At 49.5% G+C, this 14,562-nt stretch overlaps 1 protein-coding gene across 6 annotated transcripts in view; it reads left to right on the top strand.

Moving 5' to 3' along the window:
* Positions 1–11,950, top strand: part of CDYL (chromodomain Y like) — a 177,710-nt gene extending 165,760 nt beyond the window's left edge. For all 6 annotated transcript variants that reach the window (XM_015449933.3, XM_015449932.3, XM_045390466.2 and 3 more), the window contains 2 exons: positions 8,672–8,815; positions 10,311–11,950. In XM_015449933.3, the coding sequence (XP_015305419.2) occupies positions 8,672–8,815; positions 10,311–10,469 (303 nt within the window). In that variant the 3' untranslated portion in view covers positions 10,470–11,950. The remainder of the gene's footprint in view (positions 1–8,671; positions 8,816–10,310) is intronic.
* Positions 11,951–14,562: the final 2,612 nt, after the last annotated feature.

The following is a 14,562-nucleotide window of genomic DNA, read 5'->3' as shown; positions in this document are numbered from 1 at the left end:
AAATATCCAGTCTGTAACCCAACCAACAATTTGCAATCGAAAAGTTCTTCACCTAATAACTTAAAAGCTGCGCTTTGAAGAGAAGGCAATTTTAAGAGGGAGCAAAGTTACACAGGATTAGAGGGTTGTCTTCCATATAATTGTGTGTTTTTATTTCTTCAGCTGTTTAATCCGTTCATTATAGTAGTTTGTGTTTGTATTGTAGCTTGTGATTTATCAAGCAGTTATTCACATCTCATTCCCTAGTCCTTGAAATAGGGCAGGAGGTGGTGTCACAGGTCAGGTTCTCCAGAAGCGGACACTGAGATGAGTTTGGCACATGGAGAATTGGCAGGTAGTCAGTACCTGTGGAAGGGATGGGGAGGAAGCAGGACCGGTCAGAGGAAGAGGTCAAAGTGATACTGTGTCCATCATCCTTGGGTGTGGGATGCGTGGGAAGCATTGTGCCCTGGACGAGGTGGCTCCCTGCAGCTGAGGGCATCCCTAAAGGCGCCCTATGGCCGTCTGCCAACAGCAGCACCCGCAGTCAGGCAACCAGGCCTCCCCAGAAGGGATCATGGCAGCACAGTTCCGTGTTCACCCCAGTGCCATTCAGGTCATTCATGCACCTTTTGGGGGTCAGCTCCTTCAGGTTCCAAGGGGCTTTCTTTCTGGGAGAAACTTGGAGGAAGAAGATTAGGCAGCAATAACTTGCAGGCCGGAACCTGAAATGTTTAACCTGGATGTTATAATCAGTGGGTAAAAGCGTGATGAGAAAAAGGATGTTTGGATCCTCTCATTATTTGTAGTGGGAAAAATAGTAACTTTACAGTAGAGAAACCTGGCGGGTACCACCTTCCTGAGTGGTCAGAGTTCACAGAAATGAGACAAAAGCCAACGTGAAGCGCTGAGGGGAACGCAGCCTTCGTCGCTGCGTGGGATTCCTCCTGAAGGTGCAGCAGCTCAGCGCTGCATCATGACATTCATCATGAGGAACGTCAGGCCCGGACTGTGGGGCAGTCTGCAGACGCCGCGCAGCGCTCCTCCAAAACGCCAAGGTCAAAGAAGACGTGGAAAGACTGAGAAACCGTCTCAGACTGGAGGAGACCAAGGGGACATGACAGCTCAGAACATCAGGGACCCTGGATGGGCTCCTGGGCCAGCGAAAGGACAAGAGTGGGAAGGCTGGTGAAATTCACATCGTGTTTGTAGTTGAGTGAATAGCACATTGTCAGCGGCTTTGGTCATCATAAGATGTTATGTGACGTTTTAACCCAGGGAGAGCTGCGTGAAGGTTTATGGGAACTCTGTACTACTTTTGTCATTTTTCCTGCATCTAAACGTTCTCGAAAAGCAGAACATTTAAAATTAAGGAATGCAAGAGAGGAGGAGGAAGATGGGTAGGCCAGACCGTGGCCCCCAGTGCCGCACTGTTCTCAGAGCTGCCCTGCTCCTCACCTTCTCACTCCCCAGGCTAGTTCCCCTCACCCGCGGCTCCCACCTCTGCTGGCCTCAGCAGCCGCCCTGATGCGAAAACACCGCGAGGGATCTGTGGCCTGCTCACTGTGTCCGGCTCAGAGTCGCTGCACTTGTCCACTTCCCTGCTATAGTGGGTCAGGGAAGGAACAAGCGGCACCGGCCTCCATCCCATTTCCCAGGCCGCGTGTCCTTCCATGTAAAGGTCTTTGTACTGTGTGTGCTACAAATCAGAAGATGCTGCCCACCGTCATGGAGCCAACTCCAAACTGGCACCTCTCAGGCCAGGCCAGGCCAGGGCCGTACCAGGCTGGCGGCTGCGGCAGGTGCCGTATGTGACTTAGCCACAGGACTCTGGGGTCCTGCCCCCTGACATGGTATTTACTGTGAGGATGGTGTTCTGGTCACACACAGCACCCTGAGGCACGCCATGCTGGTGTACTAGACCCTCCATAGCCACAGAGAGTGGTGCTGCCTGAGGATCTGCAGGTGGGACAGGCAGACCCAGACCCAGAGGGTGCGCCCACACCTGTTGGAGCCGTCAGCCTGCTGCCCAGCGCCCACAGGTGGGCCTCCCTGGGAATGGTGCCTTGAGGGCCACTCACATTGGCATCTCCTGCTGGCAGGCTGGACACTCAGTAGCAACAGTGGCTGCATCAGCCTTTGATAAATCGGAGACTGTGCTGTTAAGGCCCCTCTTGCCAGCCCTGGGTGGCCAGCGGCCACCAGCCGTCTCTCAAAGCTGTTCAGTGCCCACTCCATGGCGGATGCTCTCAGGTGGACAATGTGAGACAGCAACCTGCACACTTCCCATTCCTCCACCCACCACACGCCTCTGTCCAGGACACCCACCCCTGCTGGGGGCTAGTGTTACTCTAACCTTGATCCACTTTTCCTCCTCACCAGGGGGTGACCAGGTGCATCTGCCACTGGGGGCATTTTCCTCACCACGTTCTCTTCCAGGCCTGCTGGATGAGGCTCTGGTGAAGTTGCTGTCCCCTTTTTGGCTTGCTGACCCACCCACAGGCCACACTGGGTCACAGGCAGTCCTCCCATGGCTGTAGGTATGAGCTGAGGCAGGGCGCGGGTACGCAAGGGTCTGGGGGTGATGCAGGGGTCTAGGCTGCTGGCCGATGCCCTCTGGAGCTTGCCAAGCCCAGCTGTGCATCCACCGCGGGCCCTGCCTGACCTTGCACCTGTGGGGCTGATGGAACTCAGCTTGTGCTGGCCACTTCCCACGTGTGGTCATGTGGGGTCCCGTGATCAGGCGCTCTGCCTCTCCCAGTCCCAGGCAGCACTCCAGGCTTGCCCTTCTGTGCTGTGGATGGCCCCACTGGCTGTGCTGCCCTCCCTCTGGCACTGACCACAGGCTCCATATGCATCTTTTTTTTTTTTGAGACGGAGTCTCACTCTGTCCCCCAGGCTGGAGTGCAGTGGCGCAATCTTGGCTCACTGCAAGCTCCGCCTCCCGGGTTCACGCCATTCTCCTGTCTCAGCCTCCCGAGTAGCTGGGACTACAGGCGCCCGCCACAGCCCCCGGCTAATTTTTTGTATTTTTAGTAGAGACGAGGTTTCACCGTGGTCTCCATCTCCTGACCTTGTGATCCGCCCACCTCGGCCTCCCAAAGTGCTGGGATTACAGGCGTGAGCCACCGCGCCTGGCCTCCATATGCATCTTGTCCCACCCCTCCCTACTCAGCCCTGGCCTTTCAGCCTCACTCAGCAGGGTCCCCACCTCCCTCATGCTTCCAGTAGCCATCCCAGCAGCCGGGTCAGATCATCTCCCAGGAGTTGGTCCTACATCAGTGAACTCTCCTGTCCTACTTGTGGTTGGGCTCCAGGTCGGGCTCCCTGAGAAACCAGACCCTCGTGTCTTCTTACAGCTCCCATCTGCACCCTTGGCTGGGCTGTGCAGCCCCTTTCAGGGAAGAGGCGAGTTACAGGCCTGATGCCAGCAGAGGGGATGGGGCAGGTTTTGGGGGGCCAGTGTTGCCTTGCTGAGAGATGTTTGCCTTACCTTCTAGCAAGGTGGGCTTGCGTGTTCTGATAGGGATGGGTGGGCCATGTCCGTAGGCTCAGGGGTTCAGAGGAAGCTGGAGTTCGAAGTTGGGGGCATTCACCCAAAAGCACCCATCGCAAGTTCTAGGGTACCTCCCCACCCCTCGCAAGCTGACAGACCTTCCTCCAGTGGCTGATTAATCTGGGTAGAGCTTGACCACTCTTGTTGACAAGTCCAGGGGCTAGGGCCAAGTCTCAGCCCTCTCTGCCTCTTGCTACTGGCTGCCCCTCTGCTTGCATCCATGGTGACAGGCAGTCCCTGTCCCTCAGCTGTAAGAGTGTTAGCACACGGACGGCCCCCTGTGCCGAGAACTGTGGCTTCTCCACCTGGCCTGTTAGGGGTGGTCCTCATTGCCAGATGGGGAGCTGTGCAGTTTCTGAATCCTCCTCACCCTCGGTTTGTCCACTCCCTCCATCGCAAGATGGTTTCTCTGGAAGCTAAGATGGATTTGGGAAGCAGGGTCTGGTAGATTAGGTGTCAGCGTCCCTGGAAGGGCAGAAAGGAAGCAGGATTGGGCAGAGCTGACTGACAGGGAGCTCTGGAACCATGTGGCCTCACGGTGGTTCCGGGTGCCCCACTGCGGTTGGCCGTGGGGTCGGTGGCCCTGGGTAGAGCGGTCCATGGGGGAGGCCCTGAGCTCTCTGTTGCCTGCTGACAGCATTTCCCACAGCAGGCAACTTGCTGGGGTGGGGACGTGGGTGGCTTATCGGAGTCGTTTGCTTTGTCCTTTTCACCGTGCTGCACGCACCGGACACCACCGGACTCCCATGGTAAAGAGTCGTGATCAGGAAAATGAGTTCATCATGGTGATGACTGTAAACCACGCTGTGTCCTGCCAGTTACCCTGTCCCAGCAAGAAAGAATCCTCATCCTGCGGAACATCCCGTGAAGCTCATTTTGAGTAATTTATCCAAAGGAGGTTGAGATCTGGGGTTCTGACCCCTCCCAGTGTATGATCTACGTAGATGTGTGGTGTCGGTGCAGATACTAAACCAGCTTGATGTTCAGACACGTTTTGGTCGTGGAGCTGGGGGCTGAACGCTGCTCGGGGGTAGCGGTCTCAGAGCTCACCATGCCCAGAAAGGACCGTGAGGCTTGAAGTCGTTACAGAACGGATGCCTGCCCTCTGGTCAGCCTGTTTCTCCCCACTCTACAAGCCCTGACAGATCTTTACTTCTCGCTTCCCCTTGAAATGTCCTGGTGCCTCCTGAGCTGCTGTTTTCAACTGGGCCGTTTTCACCCCCGACCTCACCCCGGGGGACACATCTGGGGGGCAATGTCTGGAGACAACTTGGTTGTCACACATGAGATGGCCATTAGCAGAGGCTGGGGTACTGCTCAGCACCCTCCATGGTACATGGGACAACCCTGCTCAGCACCCTGCATGTGGCACACAGGACAGCCCCCACACCAAACAGCAGGCCAGCCCAGAATGTCCCTAGTGTCCAGGGGCAGAAACCCTGCTCTAACTCAAGGGCGAAGAGCCCACGTTTCACTCAGCGTGAATTCCGCACTTTCTGAGAGAGTATCTGACGAAGCCTGTCCACAGAAAGTGAATAGACGCTGCTCATATGACTTGTGTTGTGACAGTCTTGTTGGAAGTGACTATGTAAATGATGCCGTTCCTTTCATGAGCCTTCGGTGCATTTCAGCTTTCAGCAGCCTGAGTTAAGACTGGGACGAGTGTGGTTTTCCCCACTTTGCGTGTGCAGAGCTCTGCCAGGAGGATACGCTAAAGGAATCACATTATCAAGATAAAAGGAACATGCAAACCATGGAGGCTGTGCGGCCTCTGCTTTCTCACACTGTCTGCTGCAGGCCCTCAGCTGTAGGCGCGGCTGTGTACATCCGCCGAGGAGTCTCTTGTAGTTCAGCCTTCCTGGTGCCCAGTAGACATTCATGGAATGCACAGAGGATGGCACAGTCCGACGCCCACAGGCTTCCACGTGGACAGCTTGTACCTCTCAGGGGCTTGCTGAGGTGTGAAGCTGGAGAATGCCCAGCAAGTAGCTCGCACCTTGAGAGCCGCCTCTTAGGGACTTCACAGACTGGCCTGAGGGAGCAGGTGGTAAAACCTCTGCCACAGCCGTCCCCATAAGGCTGGAGATTCCTGGATGCCCTGTGCTCATACTGGGCCAGTTTCCTCGCCACCCCTCCTGCTGTACTCTGGCTGAACTAACAAGACATCTCTATTTAACCTTCGTCCGGCATTTCCCATTTCTCTGGATGGTTACACAATAGCTTTTTTTTAAATAATTGGACAACGTTGACCACATCATGGGGTGATGTAGGTTGTCTACAGGGAGTCCCTGTGCACTCAGCCATCTCAGATCATCATGCTAGCTGGTCAGGTTCCCACTGACTGCGTCTGTGTGAATCTGTTATTCGGGTAGAAGTTTAAAACTTCTCATTTTAGAACTACTGAAAATAGTGTGTTTATAGAAGAATATGCTCACGCAAATTGAGTAGATTTAATCCTCTAATGCAAATCTTACCAAGGGAGATTGAGTAGATTTAATCCTGTGATACAAATGTTACCAAGGGAGACTGAGTAGATTTAATCCTGTGATACAAATGTTACCGAGGGAGATTGAGTGGATTTAATCCTGTGATACAAATGTTACCGAGGGAGATTGAGTAGATTTAATGCTGTGATACAGATGTTACCGAGGGAGATTGAGTAGATTTAATCCTTGATACAAATGTTACCGAGGGAGATTGAGTAGATTTAATCCTGTGATACAGATGTTACCGAGGGAGATCGAGTAGATTTAATCCTGTGATACAGATGTTACCGAGGGAGACTGAGTAGATTTAATCCTGTGATACAGATGTTACCGAGGGAGATCTGTTGTTGTTTTCTTGGGTGACTTGTTCAGACCAACTCACTGGCCATGTTTAAGGAGAAAGCATTAGCGACCTAGCGTCGGCCCTGTCATTTTTGCTCTTGAGTAAATTGAGAGATGCCCTTGGTTGTCCTGCACATCCAGCCGCCTGGAGTGGAGAACACCAAAGGTAGGGAGAGGATCTCCAGGGATGAGCAGGCGCGGAGCCTGCGGGGCCGGGGAGGAAGACCGGCTGCAGTGAGTGAGCGCTGAGCAGAGAGGAGGGCTGTTCTTGGCTGGCGCCAGGCCCAGGAGAGTCAAGAAAAGAGGATGAAAGGGAGACACACAGGGAAGAGAACAGTAGTGGGGCTGTAAATTGACCTCCAGGTAGCAGGAAATAAAGTTGGAAGAACTGACTGGGACAGACAGCCAGGGCCCCGCAGGAAGGGCTGGAGAGGAAACCTGAGGACACCTGCCCCTCGTGATACAGCCAGGCACCAGGCCTGGCGGGGTCACTTGCCTCCGCTGCCCAAGTTAAGGCTCTGCTAAGCTGTTCCTGAGAACATACTTCATGCTTAACTTCAGGCATTTGGCTGTAGTGTCCTCACTCTATGCTGAGAGTGAAAGAAACACAGTCTAGGAAAGGAAAACCCCGACAGCACAGAGCGCTTCCTGTGGCGGCAGCACGCCGGGAGCCCCGCTCCCTTTCCTGCTGCGTCGGGGTCTGCACGGGAGCCCCGCTCCCTTCCCTGCTGCGTCGGGGTCAGCACGCCGGGAGCCCCGCTCCCTTTCCTGCTGCGTCGGGGTCTGTGCCGTTAGGAGAACTGTCAGAACCACGAACAGTGAGGTCAGGTCACATTTCTAAATCCATTGTTTATGGACCGTCTTTTCACTGAGAAGAAGCCGTTCAGTTCAGGGCTTCCTAGAACTTCTCCAGACTCTTCAGAAACTCATGCCTTTGTCCAAGCTGTAGCTCCAATGACAGACTCCAGTTTGGGTGATCATTAAGAACCTTGCAAACCCTTGGGAGGAGCCTGTCCCCAGCCCTGTTTCCCAGCCTCTGCCTGCATGGGAGGGGCAGTGAGTCAGCCGCGTGTTTGCTTTGCCACCTCTGCCTGTGTGTTCTCCACGCTGTGGGTTTCACATGCAGTAGACGGCATCGAGACATTGACAGTAGGTGACTGGGCAGTCTTACACTGTCTAAGCAACTTCAGGGCCTTTTCTCTCTTTGGTGATTTTGCCTCTTTTGGAAATGGAAGCCACCGACCGAAATTGTGTTTTACCAGAGGCCCAGCAGCTCATAGTCAAGGCTTTGTGACCATCAGAGTTGTTAGGAAGATTAACCAGGCAAGATAAACGGCAGACCAAAAACTGTCCCGTCAGACCAGCGTGCAGGCTCTTTATCAGACATGTACGCGCCCCTTCCCGCCTCATCCTGGCACCTGTGAACCTGTCATGTGAGTGATGTAAAATCCATACATGTTGTGCTGAAACCTTAAAAGTGATCTAGTTAAGTGTCATGTATTAAAAAACAAAGTGATCTAGAATCCAGGACAAGGTTAAAATTAATTTCATATATACACATACATATTTTTTTTTTAAAGAAAAACTAATGTTAGCTTTCTCCATTGAGCCATGTGAGATAACTATAGCCAGCCCCTCTCAAGCAGATTATGGTAATTTTCTGACACATTCAAGCCCTGGATAGTTCTGTCTTTTCATATCCAAGCGATGCAAGGCAGCCTTCAAGGTACACTGTAGCAGAAACAGTCACTGCCATTAGAGTATTTTTTTGTGTATATTAAAAACAAGTCACCATTGGCCTCCCAGATAAAGAAAAACGTTTGGTAGGAGTTCTATGCCTGGTTCAAATCCTTAAAATTATAAATTGCCTAACTTTGCATATGCTGTTTTTCGCGGGATTGTTTTGTGTGTTAAAAGAGCTCCCACATGGGAAGGGCCGGCATTAGGGGGAGGAAGGCAGATGGAGGAGAGGAAGTTATACCAGTAACTTTTTAAATGAATGGCAAAAAGACCTTTTCTATTTTAGATTTCTTTACTGTAGAGTCCCTGTAATTCTGTAGTAGGTTGTAAGATGACTTTTTTGCGTTCCTTTTTAAGAAAAAAATCAGCCCGATATATTACTTTTCCACCTGCCCAGTGGACAGCACCTTGCACAGGGTCTGTTCCCAGTGCCACTGAAGGATGTGCCGCATTTTCCCCGCGGGGCAGTGTTTGTGAACGTCTCTCTTTGGTGTGGATTTTAAGGGATGGGTCTTCCCCGCCCACCTCCCACCGCAATTCATATTACATCCACTCATCTTCCTTGCAGGCAAACGAGATGCTGCTCAGTGGGCGGAAGCTGACGGCGCAGGAGGCGTGTGGCAAGGGCCTGGTCTCCCAGGTGTTTTGGCCCGGGACGTTCACTCAGGAAGTGATGGTTCGCATTAAGGAGCTTGCCTCGTGCAATCCAGTTGTATGTCTACTTGCTTCTGTTACACATGTAGCTTTTTAAAACATAGAACCTTTTCCCTCAGAGAGCTCACACATTTGCGATTATTCCTAAGTCCTTCACATTTGTCCTCAGCAGAGCACCTTCCCGTGAAGTCCTGCCAGAAGCTACTGCTGCCACCACTGCCCCATGCACACCTTGCCCTCCCTTTGCAAATACCCAGGAGCCACAGAAATGGACTTCAGTCTGAAATGTCAGCAAGTTAGCAAACGTCCTGTGAAAATCACCAACTAACATGGACCTAACCCTAACTCTTTCCTGGTTCTAGAGCCTTTCAGCCACATTATTAGCTTCTCCCCGCTTTCCCTCAGTGGGCCAAAGTTGTTTTTGTTGTTGTTGTTGTTGTTGTTTGTGAGATGGAGTCTTGCTCTGTCGCTCAGGCTTGAGTGCAGTGGTGTAATCTCGGCTCACTGCAGCCTCAACCTCCCGGGTTCAAGTGATGCTCGTGCCTCAGCCTCCCTAGTAGCTGGGACTACAGGCTTGTGCCACCACGCCTGGGTTATTTTATATTTTCATTGGAGATGGAGTCTCACCATGTTGGCTAGGCTGGTCTCTAACTCCTGACCTCAAGTTGATCCACCCAGCTCAGCCTCCCAAAGTGCTGGGATTACAGGCATGAGCCACTGTGCCCAGCCTCCTAAACTTTTGTTTCATAAATGTGCTGAATAGGCCAGGCACAGTGGCTCACGCCTGAAATCCCAGCACTTTGGGAGGCCAAAGTGGGCAGATCACTTGAGGTCAGGAGTTGGAGACCAGCCTGGCCAATGTGGCAACACCTCATCTGTACTAAAAATCCAAAAGTTGGCCAGGCTTGGTGTTGCGTGCCTGTAATTACAAGTACTCGAGAGGCTGAGGCAGGAGAATCGCTTGAACCCGGGAGGCGGAGGTTGCAGTGAGCGGAGATCACGCCACTGCTCTCCAGCCTGGGCAACAAAGCAAGACCCTGTGTCAAAAAAAAAAAAAAATACAAATTGTTTTCTTAAATGTGCTTCTAACAAAATTGCATTTGGCTAATTATAAGATACGAAATGTTTAATATTAACTGACACGATTCCCATCTAAACTGTCCCAGGCAGACAAGCAACCCTAATTATGAAAATTACATTTTGTTTAGAAAAATTCCCTCAACAGGCATCCTCAGAGCTTTCTGGGCATCAGCAGAGCAGACGTCCAGTTCGGGGGTCCACGCCAGTGTGCGGCAGTATGCAGTGCAGGCTGGATCCCAACAGCCCAGCTCTCCTTTGAAATGAGCCATTTTGAAGTTAAGAATGTACCCAGTGCCTAGTGTGAAATGTGCTTTATACATCTGTTAGGCCTGACATATTGTGAGAAAACGTCTGGTAACCTTTTGAACAGGTGATTGTTGGAATTGGATGATCGCCTCCATAAATGTGGAGGCACAAGGGACCCGTGTCTGCCAGCACGCACCCTGCTAACTAGCTCTTGTTTTCCGGCGCAGGTGCTTGAGGAATCCAAAGCCCTTGTGCGCTGCAACATGAAGATGGAGCTGGAGCAGGCCAACGAGCGGGAGTGTGAGGCGCTGAAGAAGATCTGGGGCTCGGCCCAGGGGATGGACTCCATGTTAAAGTACTTGCAGAGGAAGATCGATGAGTTCTGAGTGTCGGGCTGCCCACTGGTGACACCGGGATCGGGCTGAGCAGAACTTCACTGGCTCCAGTTGCCCTGATCCATTCTCACAGCCTGAAACAAGCTCACCCGTAGCTTACACTTGGAAGCAGGACTGGGAACATCCACGCTATTTATTATCAAGGAGTTTTAAAGTACTGTAACCTTAAAAAAATAACTACAAAGCTTCTTTGTCCAAACGTCATTATTTTATACTTAGATACACGCAAGTGTAAAAGTATAAAGATGGGCACTAGACTGCTCTTAGAAGCTCTAATTTTTGTTTTCTTTGGCTAGTACTGTATAAAAAACAGAATTGTGTTTTACTGGTTTTGGATGACAGAAAAGTCTGGAATAATGTTTGTTTTCCTCATTTCTTCCTTCTAGAACGCAGAATCTACAGGGGTATTAGCCAACCTCACCTGCCCTGCCCCACTTAGAGACACCGTGATCTGAGGCGTTGGCTTTTTCTCTAAAAAGGTACAGATACCTCAGATTCGGGAAACTCTAAATCAAAAGACTCAGCTTCTAGGATAAATATTTCTGATGAAAAATCCACTGAGAAGCTTACCCTCAAACCAGACATATGCTTAGGATTCAGGCTGAGATATCAATTGGTTTCTGCTTCTTTTTAAAATATGTCCAGTTCTTACCCAGTTAACATGAAGAAACCACTGTCTCTAGAAGAAAGCTTGTTTTGCAGTATTAGTGAATCACTGAATAGCTTAAGTATGACTAAGTTATAAGTTAGTCTTTAGTGGGTTTTAAATAGTTTTTCTGACCCTTCTGAAAAATAACTACATAAGTGCTTCTTGTTGCTGGGTGAGAAGTACTACTTTATAGACAGTTTTGGTTTTCTATTTGCAGATATGATTGATGTATTACACCAAAATAAAATATTTTTATGTTTATAAAGTGTAATTTTTAGGTTCACTTAGAATATATTTTATTTAATAAGTTAAAATTCTTTTGGCACACTATTAAATGCAAAAACTCCTTTCAAAACAAAAAAGAACTACCTTATATTCACCATTTAATGTTCTTGGTCTCTGCTTTTATGTCTATACAGTATACTGAGCTCAGTGTGGTGTCCACAAGTGCCCTGTGTGGATAGACACGTGCTCTCCTTCCAGGAGTGGGTACTGACTCCAGACTCCAGATGCCTATTATTAGGCTTCTGAGCTTGCAATCATATTGAATGTATGAAGAGCGAAATAAAATCAAATTCTTATTTTTGTACAGTTTTGAAGTTTATACTTAGAACTGACCACCTCCCCGGCCACGTGGAGAGCTGTACAGTGTGTAAATCTGCCTTTATCTTGGATTGATTAGTACAGTATTTTTGCATCTGTGGGACCTACCTTTTCGTTCCGTAGTTTGAACTATATATAAACTGTACAATCTGTAAAGTTTTTATAGAATAAATATTCAGCTGTGAAAACTGGTTAAATAAAACTAATATTTCTTAACACATCTGAAATGTTTCTCTGATTCTTGTGAGGTTTCTCCTGGGATGTTTTCTCTGTGTGTGTGTGTGTGTGTGAAATATACATATGTGTGTAAAGCATCTGTACAGTTTAATGGAATGAAACCCTGCATGACTATCACCTGGGCAGGACCTATAATTTGACCAATATCCTGCCTGGTCACCTTCACCCAGGTGACCATTTCCTGAATTTGTGTCCATCATCCACTTCTTCTAAGAACTTATTCCTAAAATAAATTACTTTTAGTTCTACATATTTTTAACCTTTATATCACAAAAAAGCTTCTGTGACTGACTTCATTCAGTGTTACATTTTCTCTTACATAGAGTTGTAACTTACCCCTCCTCTACCCAAACCTGTCATGTGGCTATTTTCACTCCTGTTTTGCAGATGAGGAACCTGAAGAATTAAACACATGCCCAAGGTCGTGTAGGTAATTTGATCAGGAGTAGCACCAAGCTTTTATCCAAGGTCGATGTGGCAAAGCACATATTCTGACAAAGACACTAAGATGTCTGTTGTAGAATTTACAAATAGGGAACCAAGTGAAATCTCCATCTTCCGAGACTTTGCATCCTCTGGGCCTTGTGAGCCACCTCCTCTTTTTCTGAAGCAAATCTTCCACCTTTCAACTTCTTGCACAAGAACTGAGCCCAACTAGAAGTAGCACTGGCGACAGCAGTGAAGTTCTTCTGTTTTGTGCCCCGTGTGGGTGAGGAGGAAGGGAAATGTGACTGCTCAGATGCGTGCAAGTCTCGGTCCAACTTTAGAGGAGAATTTGACAGTAACTCTCAAATATAAAAAACCCAGACCCAGCAACTCCATCTGTAAGGATTCATCTTAAGGAACGAGTGGTAGGAAAGGTAGGAAATATGACAATAAAGATATGTATGCAGTTAAGTTCATCTCAGGATTGTTCCTGACAGTGAAGCATTGGAAACTACATACATGTTCATCAGTAGGGTTTTGGTTAAATAATTGTGCACCACCACCACAGTGGAATACACATTTATTAAAAAAGAATGTTGATGGAATCTTAGGTTTAAAAAAAAAAACTATGCTTTAAAAAACTTCAGTATATGCATGAAAAAATATTATCTTGTATATATATCAAGTTCTCTTCTCTAGAGCTTCCTAGCTCCTCAGCTTAAGACTGCTCAGCCCCTCAAAGCCAAAGTCGGGAGCCTGTTACCTCTGAGATCCAGAGACAGGCACAACACACAGGCGGCCTTGCTTCCTCAACCATGAGGGTGACAGTGACGGTGGCACTTACACTGCAGTGTAGACCAGGCTCGCTTCGAGACACTTGTCCATTTGCTCCTTCAGTTTTTTGAGATTATTTTGCAGAGAATATTAATGTAATACACGTTAATACGCTCTTCCCAGATCCACTCACTGAGCCCATCTGGTGGCGTCTCTGTACCTCTCCTATAGCTCATGGCCTTCCTGTCCTAGCATCACTCTATAAAATGAGAGCTCTCAAAAAGTCTTTAGGCAGGCTGATTTAGTTTGTGATGTCCCCAGCAAAACTAGTGACAGCTACAGAAATGAGAAGAACCCACAACTCTGACAGTCTTGGAGGGAAAGGCGTGTCAACTACGTAAACGGGACTGTAGATGGCCTCAGACTGGGGCTGCTCCCATTCTCTCGCCCCGTATTTGGTCAAGAGGGAGTGAGGGGTGCCCCCAGTCTCTGGGCACAGCAGGTGCGTAGGGGGCTAGGGCCAGCCTCATGGCCAACTCCCTCTCTTGTTGGGGCCCATCAGAGGCTCCAACCCACTTGTACATTACTCACTCATTACACTAGTATGAACATACTCGTTCATACTTGTAGACCATCAGACTCGTACTCGTTACACGAGTATGAACAAGCGTTACAGCTTCTCCAAAAGAAGAAAATCAAGTTCTCTCCCCTAGAGATAAATATAAATATTTATAAATATTCTAAAAGAAGAAAATATATTTTCTGTGTGTTGCAAGAGAATTGGCACCTGCCAAATAGTGACACACAGCTTAAGAGGGAAAAACCCTGGGGACAGGGTTCTGTCATTGCCCTAGGGAAACTCAGTCTCTGCTTTTCCCAGATCTACTCACTGAGCCATCTGGTGGCCTCTCTGTACTGACCTCTTCTGTAACCAACTTTCCCCGGCTCATGGCCTTCCTGTCCTAGCGTGCAGACAGCTTTCTGAGACTTTTCTGACACAATAGCCCCAGGTCTGTGCCCCACCAAGTGTGAGAAGCTGTTTCCAAGCTGAAGCTTTTCAAATGGACTCCAGGACATGCCAGGGAGTCCTGCCCTCTAGAGGAAAGGAGATACTCGGGCAGGTGAAAGCACTTCTCTGGGAACATGAGACCCTGGAGTACAGCCCAGAACTAGGGAGAAGAGGAGATCGCTGATGTTTCATGCACCAGTTTAACTTTACATGTGAAGAAACCAAGGCCCAAAAGAGTCAGGCAACCTGCCCAGCATCACACAGCCTTTTGGTGACCTCGCACCTGGGAAGAGAGGTCTACACTCCACTGCTCTATGCACTCTTCCCTTGAGTGGGGAGGCGAGGAGGGGACCAATGGCCTGCAGTGTCCAGCCCATCCTGGCATC

The sequence above is a fragment of the Macaca fascicularis genome, chromosome 4, assembly GCF_037993035.2.
Source record: "Macaca fascicularis isolate 582-1 chromosome 4, T2T-MFA8v1.1".
NCBI lineage: Eukaryota > Metazoa > Chordata > Mammalia > Primates > Cercopithecidae > Macaca > Macaca fascicularis.
This window is presented reverse-complemented; position numbering and strand designations above follow the sequence as displayed.